Source organism: Chelmon rostratus, chromosome 17, assembly GCF_017976325.1.
Source record: "Chelmon rostratus isolate fCheRos1 chromosome 17, fCheRos1.pri, whole genome shotgun sequence".
Classification (NCBI taxonomy): domain Eukaryota; kingdom Metazoa; phylum Chordata; class Actinopteri; order Chaetodontiformes; family Chaetodontidae; genus Chelmon; species Chelmon rostratus.
Window position 1 is genome coordinate 2,500,879 of NC_055674.1, and position 23,629 is coordinate 2,524,507.

At 45.2% G+C, this 23,629-nt stretch overlaps 2 protein-coding genes across 2 annotated transcripts; both read right to left on the reverse strand.

Annotated features, from left to right (window-relative positions):
* Window positions 1-516: 516 nt before the first annotated feature.
* On the reverse strand, window positions 517-18,789 carry foxk2b (forkhead box K2b). Its single transcript, XM_041956283.1, has 10 exons — window positions 18,779-18,789; window positions 12,463-12,919; window positions 6,580-6,774; window positions 5,294-5,447; window positions 4,549-4,695; window positions 4,254-4,447; window positions 3,970-4,172; window positions 3,549-3,800; window positions 3,057-3,257; window positions 517-2,027 (listed from the first exon to the last, which is right to left on the reverse strand). Exons 2-10 carry the CDS (start codon window positions 12,753-12,755, stop codon window positions 1,813-1,815), a joined length of 1,854 nt encoding a protein of 617 aa, XP_041812217.1. The 5' UTR covers window positions 12,756-12,919; window positions 18,779-18,789; the 3' UTR covers window positions 517-1,812.
* LOC121620371 (transmembrane protein 238-like) lies at window positions 18,779-21,114 on the reverse strand. The gene is made up of 2 exons (XM_041956402.1): window positions 21,078-21,114; window positions 18,779-20,435 (listed from the first exon to the last, which is right to left on the reverse strand). The coding sequence occupies exons 1-2, from the start codon at window positions 21,112-21,114 to the stop codon at window positions 19,825-19,827; spliced, it is 648 nt and encodes a 215-aa protein (XP_041812336.1). The 3' UTR covers window positions 18,779-19,824.
* Between the last annotated feature and the right edge of the window lie 2,515 nt (window positions 21,115-23,629).

A 23,629-nucleotide genomic window follows, 5' to 3' on the forward strand; every position in this document is an offset into this window, starting at 1 on the left:
ATATATCTGAATACCCTGCCTTATTTTCCCTGCAATGGGCCTAATCATATAATCATCATATAAAAACATCTTTTCTGGTCGTTTCTGACTTTTGTCTCAACATAAAACTTTTATGTTCATTTTTTATCCTGAAGTTTTCTTGTTCCTGTGTTACACCCACCTGTCAAATGAAATGTTTGAACTATACTAAATCATGTAATGACAATCCATCTCCCAAAGCTAAAATATTCTGACGCTTCTGTCCTGATAATACTGATTAAAAGCTCTTCCTGCTTTACTTGTAACTGTCTTTTGACCCTTCGTGTTATTAAGCTGCAGCCATCTTGTTTTAAAGGACAAACCTGTTGCTTTTCTCGCCATGTGACTGCCTAAAAACATTCCTGCACTGCCCCCCAGTGGACGAAGAGCGAAACGACAACCAGAGCTCAGTCATCTGCTGCTTCCCTCGTCAAAAACTGAAGCAGGATTTCTGACACTGAAGCGAGAGATTCAGAAAAGGGCTTTAAATTAATTTATTTAAAAAAAAAAAAAAAAGCATTTCTCCACTGAAGCAGAACAAACATCAATTTTTTTTTCTTTCACTATTGTTTTGGAACGTGTACAATCAGAAAACAGACTCGCCAGGTCGCCAGAACAGAGTAAAATAATCAAGCAAAGGAGTGGGGGGGGGGGTCTGCCAACACCACAACGTCAACACAGCCGGGAGGACCGGGAGGAAGAGGAGGAGGGAAACAAAAAGAAGGGAAATGAAAACACAAACATTTAATCAAGTGCAGGTCTGGTTTGGACAAAGCAGGTCTTTTTTTTTCCTCTGTTCAAGTTACAGTTAACAACTTCTCTGTTGTCGGGTACATGCAAGGTCAACATCTGGAACTACACATGGAGATTTCATATGCTTATATCGGTTATCTGTGCAAGTATTAAAATATGTAGGTATAACTAAGCAAATTTCATATGGATATGTCAGAACGAGGGGAAAAGAAACAAACGTTACGAAAACTAGTTCACTGTTTCACCGAACAGAAAAGGAAGTCCACATAAAAAAAGTGAGAATTCTAAGTCGGTTGCCGAAATGTCCTCGACCTCATCATTTTGCACGCTTCCTTTCCGTGAAATTATTACTCATCTAGGTAAGTGAAAAGTCATTAAAAAAAATCCTATGCTCCACATTTGAACAACAAAATACTGCATATCTACGTACAGCTGCGATAAAGGAAGGTCAGTATTGTGAGAGGCTAGCTGCCAGAGTTTCAGGAATATCGGCTCCGAGTTGATCCCTTTCTGACCGTTTTTTTTAACCACCGAACGTTCGTCACTCGCCGCTCGCTTCGTCCCGACGGGTCCGGGGAGGATGCGGTCTGCCGGAGTCTCCTATCTGCTCTGAGGTAGATGCGACAGAGAGGCGGCGTCCGGCCCGAGCCGAGTCAGGGCCTCTCCCACGCTGGACCGCTTGAGGTCAAAGGTCAGCTCTTAAGGGTTAATTGCTGTTAAGGCTTCCTGCGGTCTTGGTTTAGTCACTCTCCTGTTGCAGGGGCTCACAGGGGACACCTCTGAGTTCATCTTTGTCCCGTTTTTGTTCTCGACCCACATTCCAGTCTTTAAAGGGGTGGACGTTGTTTTTTCCTTTTGATGCTCTAGAACAGATAACCCGAACTGAAAATGAAAAGAATCCTCTCCGTTTGGCACCTCGGGAGTCGGTGGTGGAAGGAGGAGAAACAGAACGAACGACAGGGACGAGAGAGAAACCGTGGAGGGAGGAGAAGTTGGTGGTGGTGGTGGTGGGGGGGGTTGTGTGGTGTGTGGTTGTACAGACTAGTTGAGGCGGCTGCCTGGGTCGTTGGCTGCCGACGAGTCCGAGTCTGCCGCCGGGGCGGAGGAGGCCGCGGGCGCCTCGTCCTCTGATTTGACGCGCTTGGCGTCCGGCTGTTCGGCGGCCAGCTGGTCCCCGTTCTGTCGTTTGGTGGGCAGGGAGGCGGAGGCGGAGGCGTGGGTCGCCAGCAGGTGGAGGGGGCTCGCCACTACTGGAGCTGGAAAAGAAGGGGTGATCTCAGGGTTAACTGGGATGTTCTGAAGCAGGAACCACGATGGATGTGATCATTTATTACCGACAACAGCAAGCAAAAACGCCCAAAATCCTCCAGTTTCTCCAACATTTTCTTCATCTTATGTGATTGAACGTTTAACATAGCGTATTTTCCGCACTATAAGGCGCACCTAAAAGCCTTAATTTTCTCAAAAACCAACAGTGCGCCTTATAATCCGATGCACCTTTTATATGGATCAATATTGGTTAATTATGGCTATCGTAGTCAGGGGGCGTGGCCGGAGTTACAGTATTCCACTCTCTGCGTGCCGTCATCCTTTTACTGGCGCGTGCAGTCAGCTGTCAACCTGAATAATATTATGACTATTTCACTGAACTCATGTGATTTCTGCTCCTGAACCTCAGCGCACAGCGTCTGCACATCAGCGCAGTGCGCCGTCACCTGCATCTTTACGCAGGATAAACTGTCATCTGTGAGTGTGCGATGTTCGTTTCAAAACGAACAAACTAAAATAAAATACATTTTAAATAAATGCTCATTAGTTATTTTCAAGAGCCGCATCAGAGGGATGAAAGAGCCGCATGCGGCTCCGGAGCCGCAGGTTGCCGAACCCTGATCTAGTGGATGCATAACGCAACCCCAGACACCACAGTACTGTAGTTTCTGTCTATGCGCCTCATAATGCGGTACGCCCTATAGATGAAAAAAGTTTTAAAATAGGCCATTCATTGAAGGTGCGCCTCATAGTGCGGAAAATACGGTATGTATTTAAATTAAGTGTGATTAGTAGCAATTTCCGACATCTAAGAGACAAAATGGTTCATTGATTGATGGAAATTATAAGCAGATTAATCCATAATAAAAACATCTGTTAGCTGCAGCGCTAACTTTAGTAGCATTTATCAGATTTGTGGAAATGTGACAAAGACTTATTAAAAACAACTAAAACATTTTCTGATATGATGAACAACATTAAACGCTGACGACACACACAGAGCTGATGTTCCTCACCTGAGCTGGCGGGTCCCTGGATGGCAGTGGTGATGCTGTGGGTGCCGTTCTGTGTGATGGCCTTAATGGGCAGCTGGTGTTGGCCCACGGGGGTCTGCTGCACGATGGTAACAGTCTGCAGGGGGGCGGCCGACTGGGGGCTCTGGATGATGCGACTGGAGCCGCCTATAGAAGTGATGGTGGGAACCGTCTCCACTTTGACTGACGGGACACAAACCATCAACGAATCACACGACTGCTCCTCTGTGACACTGAATATCTTTGGGTTCATCGTCAACTTTTATCGACCAAACAATTAATTAATTGAGACAATAATCAAGAGTAGCAGCCCGGATCAACTTTTGTCTAACATTAAATTTCCATACTTCACTAAAATTAAACATGTTTTAAATAATAAAAAAGTTTTTTTTTTCCATTTAACAAGCTAAAGCTTACTTTGTTAGCTAGGTTGCTAACAAGCAGTTAGCACACTGCTCAGCCCTCCCGTCTCACCTTTGACCTCCGCGTGCTCTCCGTTCTCCTGCAGCTCGCTCTTGTTGATGATGGTGGCTGGCTGGGCGATGACGGCGGTGGCGGGGCTGAGGGACCCCGCCGGGATCTGCTGCAGGACGTGGACCGTCTGGACGGCGGGCTGGGAGGTGCTGGTGCTCACTGGGGAGGCCATGGTGTAGGTCACTGGCTTGATGGTTTGAGGTAACTGACCCTGGACCGCTATGAGTACCGGCTGGTTGTTAACAGGCGAGCCTGGAAGCAGAGACAACGTGAGCGACCGTGCAGCTGACTGAGGAAAACATGTGAAGAGCGTGTCGAGGCAGAGAACTGGGACCAAAGCCAGAATCCACATGCACAGAAAACCCAGAACGCTGCTTTAAACCGCCGTGTAAGACAGACAGTCAGGCGGCCTCACACTGACCTGGTGTGTTTTGTGCAAAGCGTGCTTCCTGGATGACCGCCAGCTTGGACTGGACCGCCGTGGCGGAGGCCGGAGCGGGGGCCGAGGAGGTCTCCAGCTCCAGGGGAACCGGGGAGCCCTCTCGCGATAGGCTGTCGGGGGTCTGGACGCCGCTGGAGTGGGCGGAGAGAACCCCCGAGTGATTGGGAGACGCCGGGGCGCTCCTGAGGGCCAGACAGACAAATCAGTGCCAACGTTCAGAGTCACGGTGAACAGTCTGGATCAAAGTGTGTGTGGAACCAGACCTGGAGGAAAGGGGTCCGTGCGGGGTCCTGAAGCAGGGGACGCCCCGGGGCCTTCGTTTCCTGAAGGCCTGCTCGATGAGCTTGCCCTCGGAGGACGGGTCTATCCTCCAGAAGGAGCCTTTCCCCGGCTCCTCCTGCGACCGCGCCACTTTGATGAAGTAACGGTTCAGCGACAGGTTGTGACGGATCGAGTTCTGCAACAGAGGAAAAAACAAAAGCTCACCGCCGAGGCTCATTTTGGGATCGTGTCGAGGCTCACGGGGGGGGGGGGGGGCCCCTCGAGGCCAGAACTCACCTGCCAGCCCTTGTCTGCGGTCCTGTAGTACGGGTAGTTCTTTGTGATGTGATTGTAGATGCCGTTTAACGTGAGCTGCTTGTCCGTGGCCAGCGTTATGGCCTGGACAATCAGCTGTGCATAGGAGTACGGAGGTTTGGAGTCGTCCTGCGGAGCCGAGGAGAAACGCACATTCATGACTCCACAAACACCCAGAAAACTAATTTTCTCAATTGTTCAACCCAAACCCCAAAAATATTAAGTCCCTAACGACCAAATTCAAATTCAAGTGTTTAATCGATGATGAAAACAGCTGCTGGTGTGTGCTATCGCTAACTAGCTCTCACATCTTCTGAACGAATCATCAAACACCACCTTTGAGGAGTTTTGCTGACGAGTGAGCTTCAGCAGCAGCAGATATGAATGAGTGGGAGTCTGTTATCACCACCGTGGATCCTGAACAAAAACCTGAGACGTCAGATGGTGAAATCACGTTTCAAGCTGAAGCTATGAGTCACTTAAACAACAGGACGTCAGTCGGCAAATATTCTCATCGTATTGTTGTTCCAGCTTCTTCAGTGTTTTTCCTCGTCTTACTCTGCGGTAAAGCTGGACTGCCGGTCGTGAGACGCCATCTTTGGCCTCTGGGAAACGTTTCTCTCATATCTTACAGACAAAATGATTAATCAAGAAAATATTCAGCAAAATAATCAATAATCCTGTGTTGGAGCCCTGATTTATACACAGAAACATGTTCTGCTCTCACCTTGGGACTGTCCCCTCCGGAGGCGTCTTTGTCGTTCTCGGGCTGGGAGTTGTCGTTGAGGAGCTGCAGCTCTGCAGAGCTGACCATGCGGCCTCCCATCCTGTAGCCTGACGAGCCTGCGCCTCGCGGGCTGGAGGGGCACGAGTTAGCGGCACTGCGGGAAAACACAGCGGCGGGACCGTCAGGAAACTTCAGCGCTTAAAGCTAACATACAACGCGGTTCTGCTCCCCGGCTCGGCTCATCTGCAGTCCGCGCTGCAGCTTTGGGACGACCTCTATGCAAATCGCGCTGCCTCCCAGACTGCGTGGAAATACTGCAGCAGCCACAACAAGGCCTAAAGCGTTCAGCGTTTAATCGAGTCTAATTATCCAGTTAACAGACTGGATAAACAGAGGATGAAGAGACTCGACGTAAAGGACAATTTCCATATTTAAACGTGCAGGTCAGCAGATGTTGGTAAACCAAACAAAGAGGCAGCAGCTCGGGATTCAGGAACATGTGCTGCACCTGCTGCCTCGTTCATTACTTCATGACACTAACAGGAAACACTTTTTAACCATCCGACCTTCATACGAGGCGGGTGTGACAGAGAAACCCGGCCGGCGCTCTGCCATCTGGAGATCAGGGGTTGAGAGGATCTAAGAGTCTGAGATGGAGCTGCCTTCCTCCCTGAGCCCCGCGGCCTCTGCATTAAGCCTAAGCTGATCACAGCACAGGGGTCAAGTCAAGGTCAGCTGACACCTCAATGTCAACCGGGGGCGTGTGGGACTTCTTACTACTGAACTACTACTACTGCTACTACGACTGAACTGTTTCAGGATCTTACATTCAGAAAACGGACCAGAAGGAAAGTCTTCTTCCTTCCTTCCTCTTCTAATATTTGCTTTATTAACGACCGTCTAACATTGATAAAATTCCTCCAATCAAATAATGTCCTGGAATTTATTTCCATCAGAGTTTTCATGATCCACAAAGAGGCAGACGGTCAACGTTTGGCCTGAAGAAACCTCCAAAAAACTGTTTTTTTATTAAATAATATTTTATAATCGGGATTCAGGTTACTTCTCCTACTGAACTCCAACCTGATCACAGTCATAGATTGATCTCCAAAACTAGCCTGAACCACAGAAGTAAACGGATGCTAAATGCTAATAAAGCTTTGCTAACTGATCAACAATCGTCTGCGAGGAGACTTTCTACGAATTTGTCGGGTGAGATCATCTCAGTCGATGGTTAATTTTGAGTCACATGAAGAACAGTCATAATAATGTGCAGTGTTGAGTACCTAATGGTGCCAGTGGGCGATGGCAGGGGGCTCATTAGGTGAGCGATGTTGTCTGGAATGTTGATGGTCAGGGGGGAGATCTGGGGCTGTACTGGTTTCACTGGGGACTCCGGAGCTTCACGCCTCACTTTCTTCCCACTGGACAGGGCTGTGAATGTGATCTTGATGTTTGTGCTGGGGAACCTGAAAGTGCACCTGCAAGAGAAAACAACATTTTCCTTTTAAATCAAATGAGGAAGCTCTTTCGAACAACACGTCGACCCCGGCTGCGGTGGAACCGTTCTCTGGCTGACTTTAATTAGCTAAGAGAGACAACGTGTCAGTTAATTAAATTTGAATACTGATGCCGTGGCTTGATGAAGCTCCCTCCTTCCTCCCAGCACCATCTGAAAACCTTTGTTGGAAGCAGCGAACGCCAGAGGATTTATTAGATAGCTCTTCTTCACTTCACTGCAGAGGCCTGAAGCTGCTCTGGGAGAGCGGGGGCCTCGGTGGAGGACAGGCCTAAATTAGGCGGCGTGGTAAATATTAAGACATGCTTACAGCGCAGAAGCCTCAGCACCATGTCAACAATTAGAAACTGTGTCTCACATGGCAACACGCTGTTCTTTTCTGGGATTATTAGTGCTTAAAATCAACACTTGAAGACTTATCGGCCACCTGTGATATGCAAAACATTTCACTCTTCTGTTATCCCAAACATCTGAACCTTTCCTACGTGCAATATGACGATCTATAGGCAGACAAACAAACATGGAGGACAACGTCTTGAAGCGCCTAAACTGTTCAGTCATTGGATTTAAATAAAACGTGCAACATTCTCATATGTACCGTTACCTGGATGTGAGGTGACCTGTGTTGTGATATGAGATTTCACAGCCCTATCCCCCACAATGCCTTTCAACACCCTGCAGAAAACAGAGTAAGGACTTCTGCCATTTTCCCTTAAATGCAACACGCCTTGTTGCTGCAATGACTCGTGGTGCAATCAGGATCCCTTCAACAGAAACTGGATCCTCTATGATGGACCTCAAAACTAGTTCATTGTTGTTCTCATTATCGTAAAAATTGAGAAAATGGGTGAGCCAAGCTGAGCTGATAATCGCAACACCGAAGCATCTGAGAAGTGACGTGTGGAAGCTTTTTGGATTCGACGCCAGAGATGGAGATTCTGTGGATTCGGTGAGGCCACGTAAAGAAGGCTTCCCAAAAGATCTGATGCCTGTTTAGAGAGCCAGCACATGACTGAGGGCTGCACAGGAAACCCATGAACCTCTCATAGCATTTGTGACCTGTAGCTTTCTACAAGCTGCTGTTCCTAACCTGAAACACGGCTGGTAGGGGGCGCACTTTGACGCAGTCACGTATCAAATGTAAGCTAATGAAAGTGAAAGTACAGAAATGGGATGATTCGAGCATAATGGCTGCATTTCATGTCACGTTCAGGGGCTGCATAGAATGCTTCTGAGGGCCACCACCAGCCCGCTGGCCACACATTGAGAACCCCTCATTTAAACTATATCACAACACATCACGAAGCTGCCTCACAGATGATCTGCACATGCACGTCTGCTGGTACGTGACGCTAAAATGTTCCGCTCACTGCTCGACTTGGACTGAAATATTCTGTTTTGATTGGTTAACCTGCAGAAGTCCCTCATTATCTCAGCGAGGCACCGAATGAACCAAACCAGATCTGTTAACACAGCGTCGTGCAGGATTAACGAATGTGGGCCGCGTTTGAATTCATTTGAATAAATTATGCGCTCTCATTGGTTAAAAATGTGTCATTATTAAAAATGAAGGTGCCATGAACACCTGTACGTTCTAAAGCAACAGGTCTGCACCCTGACGTCTATCGTTGCTTCTGCCTTTGATTTGCGGTAGAATTTAAACGACTACAACAACCAACAAAACGGACTCTGGAATGTAAAGATGCTGCCAACAGAAACCGAGCAGGTTTTAAGGTGGATTCCTCAGGATTCAAATATTTTGGATTTGATAAAAAAAACGTTTCTATCTGCCGGATGAAGGGAAACAGCGAATAGAAGGAGGCCTTCTGCCGCACTGCTCGGACGGGACGGCCTGACACCCTGGAGACAGGGCAGGCTCTCATTGGTTTTGGATCGGTTAAAGAGCGCCAGGCCCTCGCAGAGCTGGCATCTGCTGAGAGAACTGTTTCCCCGACACCTACATCTCAAATTAGCTTTGCTGCTCACAGGAGGAGACCGAAACGCTTCCTGGAGCCAGACTGGAGAGGGGAGACGCTTTCATTATGCATGTGCCCTCCATGCACCCTTCCAGGAAGGGTAGAGGCTTCTCTGTGGATCTGACAAAGTTCTGGAAGATCCTTAAATAACATCAGAGGCGTTCTCGACGTCTGGCGGCCGTGTATAACTGACAGAGTGGGGACAATGAAATCTAAATATAATCAATGACTAATAAAATATCAAAAACGATGCTGCTGCTTTATCTAAATTCTTCCCTGTAGTTCACCACGCTGTCAATGAGCACCGCACAAACAAGCTCGACTGTCAACAATAGAGCCGCTTTGATAAGAGAATATTAAAGAATGAGCACTGTATTAAGTATATTACACAGGCAGCAGGAGTCGGTTCAGACTGTGCATTAGGGTACTAAATATTAGTAATATAGAAGACTTTGTTTAACAGAAATGGCCTCCAATCAAATGCTTCCTCCTTCCTTTAAATCAAGCTTTCAGGTAACAGTTTCAAACCTGATCTATTCCAGGGTTTCCACAAGGAAGAAGAAGTTCCGATCATTTCCTGTCGGGATCAATTTAGTCAGCAAATGATGGCCTCAACAAAATCCACATTCATTAATAGTATGGTTTTTGTTGTGTGAAACGGTGTCTGCTCTTGTTCCCTTAAGATTCCTGTTGTGTTTCATAAATGTCTGTATGGGTGGAGGTGGAGTTCTTGTGTATTAACCGGAGCAGCCTGATGATCTAAAATGAGATTAGCTCAGGAAATATCTCATTAAATGATGAGTAAAGATGGAAGAAATATGTGACTGGAAATTAGATGCAAACATTTGACAGTTTCTGAAACTCGATGGACATTTTGGTACTACTAACTCATCCATATCTATGCAACTGGGGCTGAAACAGACAGTTATTAGTTCATGTACTGGTTGCTGTTTTAATTAATCGCTGCATGTTTAGTCTATAAAAGTTGACCAACAGCTTTAAAGCCAAAGATATATTCACAACAATATAAAACATTATATTTTTGCACTTAAATCCACATCTAGTTATTGCCCAGGCATGTTTTAATCTTTGGAAATAGTCATATATAGTCCAGATCATGATTCAGATGAGGAGTTATTTGATCAATGAATTCGTAAACAAGCTGCACACTGCCTACCATCAGCTGATTATTTAATTAACTTTCAGCACTTGCATTACTTTTAAATCCTAATTAGACATTTTTAATTGTCTGAATGAGGCCCGTTGATACGGAAAGCTGCGCCGACATCATCGAGAGCCCCCCCCTCACAGCAGGCATTCACTGAAGCCTCTCTATCAACCCCATTTTCCCCCCGTATGAACAATGAGGCCTGAACTCCAAAAACACAAACACACAGTTGCTACGCTGCTAAGCTGCGAGGACGGCAACAAAGCCGGTTCGACTGAAAACTTTCACTTGATTTTCACCACCACCCACCGTGCGGAAAAAAAAAAAAGAATGTAAACAAAAGAAAACAGCAAGACAGGAAAAGCACCAACTGGAGAGAATTTAAGGGTGTGGGAGAGGACAGGGAGGGCAGGGGGGGAGAGGGGAAGGGAAGGCTGTTTCTTTCTGTTCACTCTGTTTACATCACCAAAGAGGAATCCCTGGAATACAACCGAACTGTCCCCTGAGCCACAGCTCTGCCAGTTCTCTCGTGCTGTCAAGCTTTAGCCGCATCCGTCTTATCGTGGACAGCGAGGGTCGTTTAAAGCGTCCCCTCCAGCTTGAGGATTACAGTAAAGCATGCGAGCCCACGCCAGGTAGTGCCTTACTTATGGAAGCGCATGTAGTAAAGAGCGCCGCTGATTAAAAGCTCTTTATTGGCAGTCGGCCCAATCAATATGAGAACATGAAACCATGACTGCTCCTTCCTTGTTCCTCGTGGTGCGCCGTTACAATGAAATGCACCGGAATGTGTATGATGTGGCTGAGAGTGCTGCAAAAACCCATTCAAGTATCACTCCCGACTGCACAAAAATGCTCAGCTGCTGAAAATATTTGTGTGCAAAAAAAAAAAAAAACAGTTTAGTGGTGCAGAAATTGCATCAAGTCAAAACAAGCTTTTTCTTTGTGCGGTACAAAAAAAAAGTGGTTTCACATTGAGGGATTGCACAATAGCTGAGAGCAGTGTGGGAAGTCTGGCCAGCGCTGGCAGAGCCTGGTAGGTCTGTCTACATTACAAGTCACCTCAGTGAATAAACCACAACCACTCTTTGGCGAGCTCAAATCCCAAATAAATCTGTCTGCTCAAAATGTAAACAGGTTGATTTGTTCAATTTTGGTTTATAGTTTATATTCTGTTCGTGGAACTAGCAATCATTTTCACTGTCATGTAATCTTTCCATTACTTTTTTAAATTTTGGGAAACTGTATGAGACTTAATCCCACTGTCCTCGTTAAGGAGAATGCTCATTTTATCCTGCAAGCAGACCAAAACGAAAAGATATTCAATGTACAATGATGCTAAAGAGAAAAGAAGTAAAAGTTTGACTTTCTGTTTGATAAATGACTTAAACGATTAAGTGATTGGCAAAACTTTTTTCCCCATCAATTAAGTGATTAATGGAATAGTTGTTTTAGCCACATTTCATTGTTTCTTTCGACCAAAACTCCAAAGATATTTGGTGACTCAATTGTGAAAACGGTTGGTGACCTGTTGATGAATACCTGGTCCAACCCAACTTATTATGTCTTTATAACTAATTTTTATCTGCAACTTTATCTGTGTCGGCTCAAACATGGCCCACATCCAAACCAAACAGCGCATGTTTACTGGAATAGAGATGGCATGGCTTTCAACCCATTAACAAAGTTAAGAGCAGATCAGGGCTGCAGATTCCTCTGTGTGAGAAATGTTTAGAAAGCAGCACATTTCACAACAACACATTGTCAACAACTTCTACAAAAGGGACGCTGCAGGCTGCAACCTGCACAACATGGCCCATGAACTTTCTTTAAAGGCCTAAAACAGCCTTTAAAATGAACTTTCAAGTTACATTTCCTGAGTAATGGTTAATGTTTACAGATAATTTGTGATGCACACTGGCCAGCATGACTTCGGCTGACTGGAACAGAGGCCAAAGGTCCCGCAGACTGTGCTGTTGTGAGCCGGCAGGGCGGGGACGGGCTGGTTTGTTTACGTTTAGGGGTCGAGAGAAGCCCCATTCACAACTACAGAGAGGCTGCAGCTAACTGCTAACTGTTAGCTAACATGTTTGCGTGACCACAGTGTTGAATGTTTACAGCGTGACGAGATATACGTGTGGGACATAAGAGTGTCCACGTGGTAGAAAAATTACCACTAGTCAACATCAACAATAGCGTCCCCATGGCTATAAGCTAGCTAAGTTATTTTGGCTAAGTAGCTCCAGCAGCGACAGTGTGGTATGCGGCTAACGCTAATTTAACCTCCGGAGGGAATGTGGAATAAGGGCAGGCGGCTAATTAACACTGTTGCTAACAAAAATGTCAACAAAGAAAATGGCATTGGGAACAGGATGCGGAGTTCTTGCTAACATGCTAAAACACGTGGTCACTCGACCCCGCTGGCCCATATAAACCCAATGTTGTTAACTTTAGCGGCTGGCTGCTAGCGCTAGCATCCACATGTTCACCGATGGGAGAAACTTACATTCGCGGTAGCTGCAGAGGAGGGGCGCCCCGTCTGAGGAACACTCCGTCTACAAACACCCCGTTTTTACCGAGACACCTCAGGTAGAAATCTCCGCTGCCGGTGCCGTCGTCGCTGGCGGTGAATATCTCCAGATGCCTCCGTGAGATGAAGCTGGAGTGGCCCATGCTCACGTCCACGGAGCCCTGAGACGAGTTCCGGCCGATGGTTACCGAGCGCTTTTTCATCATGTATTCGAATTCACGGCCCTCGAGCCGGGCAACCGGCCCAGACGATCCGCTCACCACGGCCATGTTCCTGTTAGTCTCTAAACGTCAAATACTGGGACAAATAAACACCGGTGTACACACGCCCGACCGTGGCCTTTCAGAGGCGCAATAATGGAGCAAATCTACAAGAGGGGCATCAAATTCAAAACAGGAATTTAGAGGGGAACATGCGAGGCCAGGGACAGCGGCTCCGACCCACCGCCGAGAGAAAGGGTAGCGGAGTGATCCAACCAAACGAGCAGGAGGCGGATATGACTTTACTGACAGCGCGCTCCGCCAATGAAAATCCAGGAAGCCGATGCGGCTCCGCGACTGCGACCAATCAGATGTGAGAATTAATCCGAGGACACAATCAAGGTCGGTTGCTGCGTAGCAATACGCGCATATGTTGCTTGGTGGAGAGGAAGAAACGGTGTGGATGTCTTCAGCAGCACAGAAAAGGAGTGGACCAAGCAGTTTACACGTGCAGTCACTTACAGTAATCACTACAACGAAAGATTATCGATAATCTGTGATCATGCATCGACATCACCGACTAATCCTACATTAAAACCAAGAAACAACCACGGGTGTGTGTCCATTTTGCAGGATCCAGCTCCCTTCAGTCTCCACGTCGCAGCAGCGCAGAGACACAGTGCATGGTGGTCTTCCTCCTCCACTACGGAATCCACGCCCGGTTTTGCACGTTGCCCTCTTTGCAGCATCTTGTTACTTTGTAATGATGAGGTTAGCTATCTTTTAAATGATCATCGTTACAGTCTGTAATCAGTGCAAAGAAATCTTGTAGCCTCCACAAACAGACAGACAGACAGACCCACTTCATGTCACCCTGCTGCAGCTGCAGGTTTGCAGACCTGCGCTGTCCTGTCTGCAGGCCTCGTTATCAGCAGTGTGAGTGACCCTGCCATCTGTAGGCCACTTGTTTGTAAACACGGAGGGACTGGCTGTGCGGAAGTAGTGTGTGTGCGTGCGCGCGCGTGCGCGGGTGCACGGTGTAACCAGCCAAGGCCTCCATCAGATTATAACACCTCTGACAAGGTGGGGACTATGATCGGGTGTTTTGTCATTGAATGCAGCATGCAGGTAAAGTCAAAATAAATTAACATCAGAATAATGAATTTATCACTCGGTTTAAGCTTTTAAGGATAAATAAATGTCCACACAAAGACCAAACAAAAACAACAAATAATATTAATAATAATAAAAGGAAAAAAAGCCTTTTGCATGTCTGTTGTCTCATGCAATACAAAATACGTATGTTCCTCTTTGTGGAAATAATAAAAATTGCCACTAATGAGAAAATATTAATCCTTGTGCCTCTGAAGTTATGAAATCTTTATAGAGTTGAAATGATCAGATCATTAGTCACTGGCTGAAAATAAAAAGGCAAAAGTTTTAACAAGCAATTAATCATGTAATTTATTTATCAGGCAAAAGCGTCAGAAATTCTTCTCATATAACTTCAATCTGTTTTCAGTAATTGTGAAATATTTAATTGGCTTTTGGAGTTTTGGTCAGTTAAGACGAGATGTTTGAAGGCTCTATGAATTTTCTCAGCAATTATTTGATAAATAGTGAACATAGTTGGCAGATTAATTAACATTTAAAATTATTCTTAGTAGTGACCCTAAAATGAGTATTGAGTTGAAATATATGTTCTCACAGATCATCTAAATATCTCACCAGAATCATAAAACAATACACTGATGAAGATTGACATGAAAATACTTTATATTTATAAAATCATTTAAATTGGTTAGTGATTGGTTGGTGAAATGTGATTAATATGTGGTTATCAGCTCATGTAGTCTGACAGTGAACGGTCCTGAAATGCTCCCCGCTCTGGATTTGATTCTTATTCCTGTTTTGCTGGTGTGAAATTTATTGTTGCATTACTGGTGATTTTCTGCTGACAGTTAGTTTCTTAATGAAATGTCTGAATAAGCAATAACATGCATTAATGTTCTGTCACACCAAGAGATCCTGGTAGCTTCTCATCATGCGAGCACCAGTTTAACGTCCTGAGCAGGACGACTCGTGTGCGCCGAAATGACCTTTAAAAACCGATCGATAACAGCACGTTTGTTCTAGAGACGATGAATCCGTAAGGAACACGTTGATGATTGTACTTGCAGTGGTGGAATGTGAGCATAGAAGTACAAATTTCAGGTACTTGTACTATATTTGAGTGTTTTGTTCTTTTCAGGCCAGTTTCTACTTCTGCTCCACAACATCTCAGCGGGAAATATTTTACAGCTTTAGTTACTTTATAAATTAAATGTTTGCACACAAAACAAACTAAACAACAGTTTGTAGAAGTCCAGCTGAAACAATTAGTGGATTGATAGAAGATTAATTAAAACAAGAAAAAAAAAACATTTGATGTTTGAGCTTCTCAGATGTTTGATTTGCTGCTTTTCCTCTGAATGATCTGAATGTGTTTGAAATAATGTGGAGCTTTGGACTAAACAAACACAGTGAAGGCGTCACTTTGGCCTCATCGTCACCACATTTCTCACTATTTTCACAAAGTTTCCAAACCGAACGATCGATCGATTAATGGAGGAAATCATCAGCAGATTGATCCAGAATGAAAAGAATCATTAGTTCAAATGAAGCTCAACCAGCTCCAACAGTAAAATCCTGCTTTGACATGAACGACTGAGTCACAGTAATCTGATGAGATCAGATAGAACAGACACAGGGACATTTTACTGCACTTAGTACCTTTACTTTCATACTTGAAGTACATTTACATATTTTTAATGAAGTAACATTTTCAATGTAAGACTTCTGCTTGTAACAGAGTATTTTGACAGTGTGGTATTAGTACTTTAACTGAGATAAAGAGTCTGAATACTTCCTCAAAATCCAAACTTATTCACTGCAAATAAAGTTAAAAAAAAAAAATCAAACACTGTCCAAAGTTTAACATTCGGACATAAATCGGGATAATTTAGTTTGATTCATGTTTTCATCTTGAAGTGGAGAATCGCTCCCATTGACCTGTAACTTCAGCTGTACCAGCCACTGGAGGGAGACATGCACATCACAATCCTGCACAGATGACATCATGGACTCACCAGCCATTTTAAGCTTTTAGGCTGAAGTAGTTTTCACACACGATCAGCACTTCCTCGCCTGCCAAAAGCTGCATTCATCTGCTTATTAATAACTGCATTTGCAGAGCGCTGAATACATTCATTTACATTAGACTGATTGCTTTAAATGAAACACTTTGATTGTACTTTGATATAACTGATCTCAGGTGATAATTCATAACAAGTTGATTTAATTAAGCCGTTTAGAAAAGCACATCTTTAAAAGGAGATAACTGACAGATCTCAGTGTGTTTCTTGTTTGTCCACTGGTGACAGGCAGTCCCATCTCCACTCCAGTCCAGGAAGAGAAGCGAGCGCTGTGGCACAGCTAATGGAATCAACTATTAGCCGAAGCTCTTTCAAACCACATGATTGAGATGCATATCTGCTCAGCATCACCTACAAAAGAGGACACGGCATCACGCCGCGCTGTTTGATTTGAGCCGCAGCCAACCAGGGCGTGCATCTGAGCTCCGCCGCACTGCTCTCACAACCCGCGTCTCTCATGGGAGAAGCTATTATGCATTGATGAGTATAGTTGTGATTAAGATTATAATGACATATACCATCAGGACAACTTAGGGGATTTGAGCACAGCGGAGAAGGCGGCGTCCCGCGGGGGAGGAGGGGCCGAGCAGCGGGGTTTCCATCTCTGCGTGGAGAGAGACACATTACGCCTCTCCTCCATTTCCTCTCTCAGGGGCAGGAACCAAATGGACACATTAATAACACTCCCCATGTCTGAGGGAGCTAATGGTGCCTTGAGTGCTGATTAACGCTGGGAGGAACTGGGCTTGGAGGAGGAGTATCAGTTCCATCCTCCACGCTGGCTGCGTGTTTGGTGCTGGAGCTCCACTGTTTCATGAGGCGACATGTTTTCTGTCTGTCTGCATGCCTCAGCCGCTCTGCCCGCGTTCTAGCCGTGTTTATTCTTCCTGCTGGGTGGATCTTGCTAAAATAACCCCGAGCTAAAACCTACAGCGCCTGTTTGGCTAGTTTTTAGACAGGAGCAGCGTCACAGAGAACACGACAGCAGGTCATTTTAAAGCACGTTTAGTGACTCATTCAGAAGCTTTTCCCATCTTACATGACATGCTGAGACATAAATATGAACTCACAGTGAACATGGCTGATAATATGAGATAAATAAAGCAGACAGTGTCTTCACGGTGCAGTTTTCAAAGCCATTTTCCACTCCAACAAAGTCCAGGAATCAGTGCCGCCCATGTACAACATGACAGGTTGTTTTCAGCCTGAAGTCAAAGGGTGGAATCGAGTTTTTCTTTTTTATCTCCTGGGATTAGTCAAATGTGCTTCTGGCTGTGCCTGGATTTGGATTTATCACACATCCTTCACTCAGGTAAAACCTCACGGGGTTCAGAGAGCCACAGGTGTCACAAACTCCTGATTTTTGCTGAAGCTTCTGCTTCCGCCTGACCCGCCGGCTCCCTCCAGCTCCCCCCTCACAGCTTTCACTCGGTCCGGCTCGGCTCGGGCCGCAGTCACAGGATGTCCGGTTTGTTCAGGTTGAGCTCCTCGTCGGACACAGTGATGTTCCCCATGTACCAGAAAATCCACAACACCAGGCTGAGGAAGATCAGCAGGGGTCCAGACAGCACGAAAAAGTCCCAGAAACTCAAAGGCGCGAAGATCCCGACGAGGAAGAGGACGAGGCCGACGACGTCCAGAAACACAGCCAGCACCATGAAGAAGGTGGCCCTCCTCTGCTCCATGTCCGGGCCGGGCGAGACGGACGGGTGGATGTCGTCTGACGCTCTGACAGGCGTGAGAGCGAGTGTCTCCGGGAAAGAGCTTTCCCGTCTTCTGGATCGTTCGTTTTCACTCGCAGCACACCTTACATTTCTCTCATAGCACAAGACGTGGAGGCGAGACCGGTATCCAACCACAACAATAGGCCGAGCTGCAAATTAGCAGCAGCTGAAATCCCCACAGTCCACCTTCATTCCTTTGCAGGGCCGACTTGTTTTGCACCTTTCGTGCCATTAATGTGACACATCGGCCCTTTTGTCTGTAACCTGTGTGACAGATTTATGCACATATATTTCATAATCAGCCGCTCGTGTTTACACGGCGATAAGCCTGCTATAATTAATTGGGGCGCCCTGATCTTTTTGTTCAGCTAATGAAACCAAAGTGATTCAGGGCTTCATCAGCGTGTTGCATCTTTTATCAGCTCGTTCAAAGCTTCCTCTTGACTTCACTCCCGCTGAGTTCGGAGATTTACTCCAGGAAATATATTTACCCTTTATGTTTAGCTTGGGAGCAGGTTGGATACACGGCTTTCAAGCACTCACTCAATATTTGCCAGGCCACGCTTCATGCACCACTACAATAACGATGCCTATTGTGAAGTGACTGTCACAAAGAGGAAATTCGCGTAATGGAAACTTCTGTGTGAGAACCTTGTTTGACCAGTCAAGCTGCCACCATTTGTCTCTGCTCTGCGGCTTTGACTTCCTGTCCTGCCCACCAGAGCAGAGCTACGTTCTATTTACTGTAACATTGTCACGGGTTTGATTAAAGTGCATTAGTCATGCTAACTGTGTGTTTGCTAGAAGCCGTTTCACTCGTTAGAAATTTAAACATTTGCAGAGGACGCGACTCAAACCTGTGGATCCGCCTGTGAGGTTACTTTTCCCAAAACGTGTGATTAGTAGAGATGCTGCAGAGATCTCAGCAGATAAACAGAACAGTAGACAAGGATCAAGTCACACATGGCCCTCTGTTGAGGACTTCCAGGTTTGTTTAACCAACACCGAAACGCAGGGACAAACCAGTCTAACCGGTGTTTGTGACGCTTTGACAGCAAATCAGGACACGACTTTATCCGACCTGCATAAAACATGTTCAGAGTCTTTGAAACTTGGAAGCATTTGATAAAATACACCTGAAATAATGGAGGTGCGTTTGTATGTGCAGGGCTACAAGAGCACACGGAGGTCAGGAATGCCGTTTTCCAGTATTTTGTAGATTCAATATACATCAATTTAGACCAAGACAACGAATAAAAGATTCAGTTTGCAGAAATTTGATCCTGGCAGCAGGGCCGGATCAACCTACTAGGGGTCCCGGGGTCCCGAGTGGCCTCTGTGTTTGTCCCGTTCTCTGTGGGTTTCTCTCTATATAACAAACTTTGTTTAAGTACAATTTTATTTATTAATTTGCACCATGAGCACAAAAAAAACTGAAATAATAAAGTGGGATTAAAACCAGAATTTAACTTGGGACCCCACCACAGTAATACCTGAATAATGAAGGTGTTGCCTTATTATTATAATTCTTATTACAAACATGCTTATTATAATGTGCTTCAGTGGTAAAGAGAATATTAACAAACACATTTAAAATGAATTACCACAAACTATTTGCCACATGGTGAACATGCAGACAGGCAGGTCTTTGGTCGTGTTGGTAATCGAGCTTCAACTGACAGCTTTAAATCAATATTTTAACCCTGATGTTAGGAAATAAAATGAACATAAAAAACAACAACTGAGCAGCTCACTTAATAAAATAAAATACATAATTAATGTGTACTTTGGTGATAATTAAAGAAAAGATTTCTCAACTGCTCCATTTAAAACCAAATAAATATTCAGTGTTTTCTTAATGGAAATTTAATTATTGCTGCATGTTGAATTGTGTTCTTGCCTGTCGACCAGTTTCTCGTGTTTTCCAGCTAATAAAACACTTTAAACTCATCTTTGTTTGAAACTGATTAACTGACACTCATACAGGAAACTCTCTCAGCCGTTTGGAAATGATGGACCTGTGAAATAAAGTGCTACTGAAAGTGAAAGCAGTGATAAACATGCAGAAATCTTATTTTTAGTGTTTTCTTAAGGGGGTTTGGAGCGCATGCGGTATTTTTCAAACCCTGGCTGCAGCCTGTCATCATGCAGCACCATCCTTCATCCAACAGAGACTGTTACTGATCAGAGCAACATGCAGGTACCCGTTCAGGTGGTCCTTCAGAACGCTTGTTTTTCTTCTTCTTCTTGTTTTTCCACCTTCCTGTCCTCTGCAGGGGAGTCCAGACTGTCATCAAAGCCTTCATTGTGGTAGGCTGTAGATCTGCCCCATGTCACCCGGCTGGCTTTGTGTGCAGGTGACCCCACCTGGCTGCAGTCTTCCACGCATTTCACGCCTTCCTCGCCTCTCAGCGTCTGGCTCAACCTTTCCGATAACTTCCGCGCCAGCAGCACGATGCTGCTCGTCTTCTCCGAGCCGTCGCCCTCCGACACCTCGACGTTCCCCACGTACCACATGAGCCAGAAGGCCAGGCTGATGAAGATGATCAGGGAGCCGGAGTAGATCAAGAAGTCGCCGTAAAAGCGGCCGTCGATGCGCAGGTTGGCGAATATTCCCACGAAAAGCAGAATCAGGCCGACAGCATCGAACAGGACGCCGAGGAGGAATAAAGGGACGCACCCGCCGATCCACCTGACGAGGATCATGGTGGGAACATTACAGCAGCTCTCAGCCGGTGTAACGGGAGGATGCTGCGCGCTGCGCACCTGAGCTGCGGCGGCGCACCTGGAGGGACACGCCCCACCCTCAGCGAAGACAAACAAGGTGTCTCCTCAGGCTTCAGCGCACACACCACCTGAGCACACACAGGCGGTGTTTGAAGGCACTTCCCTGCAGTGAAAACACCGTCAGAGGATCCAGCTGTACGTCCTGCAGTGCGCGCTGCTTGTCTGGATGCAAATGAGACGAAGCCTGCGCGACTTTTCAACATGTCATTTGACTTTCAAATTGATCTTCAGAGTGAAACACTGCATGACTCAGCATGAAGCTCTGTTTGGACAGTAAACTGCGTGTTAAACCCGGTCCTGTTCCTTAATTTATGATATTTTCCCACTTGGATGAATCTGCTTTCATTTCAGTTCTACCTCAAAATGAAACGTGTGGATTATCAGTTTTTAGACAGTGGAAAGTAATAAAATTAAAGTTTTTGTTTGCAGGTTTCTGGTTTTATGGCTGTAACTATGATTTCTGATTTATTATTGATTCATCTGTTGATTATTTTCTCCAGCGAACCTTTCATCCATGAAAGCTTGCAAAGCCCAGACTGAATCACAGAATTTGTTGTATTTTTACCTAAAAATGACTTAAGGGACTAATCGATAATGGAAATAGCTGCAGATTATTTTCCTGTCGGTGAACTAATCAATCAGCTCTCAGCTCTAAGCTGGTCTGAGGTCTGTTAGTGTTAACAGACCTGTATGAAGCCCACAGAGCACACATGTCTTCATCATTCTCACGTGTGTTTTCTGTATGAGGCCCCTCTGCACCACCATAAAGTCAAATATTATGAAATTTACTTTATTTCGTCAATTTTAATATTGTCTAAAATGTGTGTTTCATATTAAAAAGCATCATTTATGACTGAGAAGATCAACAAAACTTAAAAATATAATTAAAAAGATAATCTGACAGTGTTATTTCATCGTGGACCTGATGGACATTCAGTTTGTGTTCTCCTGATTAAGGAAATATATTTACTTTAAATTAATAACAGCTATCTAATTACACATCTGTCAGATCCAGAGTCATTATCTTTCATTTGGCATCACGTTCGTCCAATAGCAACTCTCCTTTTAGCTCTATTTTGGTCTCTGCTAACAATATCTGTCTGCTAAATGTGTCATTCAGCTGCTCTTTGCTAACTGGGTATACAGTATAGTGTACAGCAGCGGTGGAATGTAACTAAGTACATTTACTCAAGTATTGTACTTGAGTGCAAATTAAAGATACTTGTATTTGAGTATTTCTATTTCTTGCAGCTTTATACTTGTACTCCACTACATGTCAGAGACAAATATAGATTTTTTTTATAGCTTAAGTTACTTTTCACTTTGCATTTTCATCCCCATCCTGTCCAGTGAAAACCTTGTAACTACATATTTAGTGTTTGTGATGAACTGAAGGGTGACATTTTTCCTTCATGTCTTGAGAAAATTCTCCTCGTCCTCCTTCAGCTAAATAAACTGTCTAAAAAGCCTCTTGGATCAGCTGAAAATGCGTCATCACAAAGCTGAAAACAGGCTGTTTTTCTGAGATACGAGGTTCTCACAGGACAAACATATGATGATCTAATAGAATATGATGCATCGCTGTAGATTAAACCAGCCAACAGTATGAGCTCAACCTGAACCATCTACAGCAGTAAAATGCAGCAGTAATATTAATCCACAAACATCAAATATGATGAGAAACACTGACAGGAACATTTTACTGCTACGTGACGACTTTTACTTGAAGTACTTTCTGATAATACATTTACTTCAGTAAAGCCTTGAATGCAGGAGTCGTAGAGGAGGATTTTCACAGCTGTGATCATGCAGCCTGCTTGTTTAAATGTAATGTAACAACGATGTTTAGTTGACGAACCAATAAAGCTTATTTGAATTGAGATAGAGGCAGTCATGTGATCCAATCAGTGTCGATTACAGCTGCTTCGAATACAATCTGCTTAGTTTGTGAGGCCAGAGTCGTACTTTAAGTGCATTTCCAAAGGCGAATACTTCAGACGCCGGGTCTGAAGGGGTTAATCAAAATTTCCTGCGACATGAAGATTTAAATCCTATGAAAATGTGCTTTCAGGTCACAGTAGTCAAATTATTGCCTTTTACATATATTTGACGCCAGTGGACACAGCAAGACAAGGCAATTTCAAGCTCTCACAGCCTTTAATAATTCATGGATGGACATATACTGTACCACACAGCATTAGGAAGTCCCCCTGGAACACTTTCCCCTCCTAAATATTCATAAGGACAGTCTGCTTTCTAGTAACCTCACTAAGTTGTGTGTGAATAATTGCGTTTCAGGAAGCACATTGTTGTCCTCGTGCTCTCACCTTCTTCTTCGACAGCCGCGGCTGTCGATGCAAATGTTGTCATGCACGCTGGAGCCTGAGATAAGAGCTTCGTGTCGTCGATCGGCCGTTAAATAATTGGCTCCCATGCTGGGAAGGATCGCTCCGATCCCGTCAGGTGTCTCATTTCGAATCCAAACTGCGACCGCACACCTGCGGCGTCACAGGTTGAACACCGGAGGCCTATAGTAACTGAGGGGCTTCTTCATGCTCGACCTCTTCCTGTTCTCCTTGGTGATGGGGATGAGGACCACGCCCACCACGAAAACCATCAGTCCGATGGACAGCAGGGCCGGTCCCAGGATGTTGGTGACCTTCTTGCAGTGGCCGGCGAAGTAGAGGCCGCTGATGATGATGCCGCACGCCAGGAAGCTGCCCCCGGTGGACATGAGGTGGATGGGGAACCAGAAGACTTCACACTTGCTGCGAGAGGCCTCCGTGGTCCAGAGGGACTCGCTGCGGGACAGGCTGAATACGGTGCTCTCTGTGCGGCTCGGGGGCGTCAGCTGGTCCCTGGACTGGGAGAGGGTGCACTCCCCCAGGGGGATGCTCTCTGGGCTGCCCGGCATGGCCTCCTGGATGACGGTCAATCTGTGAGGAGAGGACGTCTCTCTGAGGTCTCAGAAAGTTCTGACTAATGCATAAAATCCTCACTCTCCATAAATAACATGATATATAATGAGTAATACATGTTACATAAATGTAGATCAGGGAGCCACTTTAATCGAACTGATGCTAAATTGATAAAAATATTTGTTTTTAATAGTTTCCGATCTAATAAAATGTGTAAAAATGTGTTAATTCTCAGCAGCTTTAACATAAATTGCTGCTGTTTCCTCTGGTCGAACAGTTGAAATAAGAAGTAAACAAGCAGACAAACACTCACCTTTAGA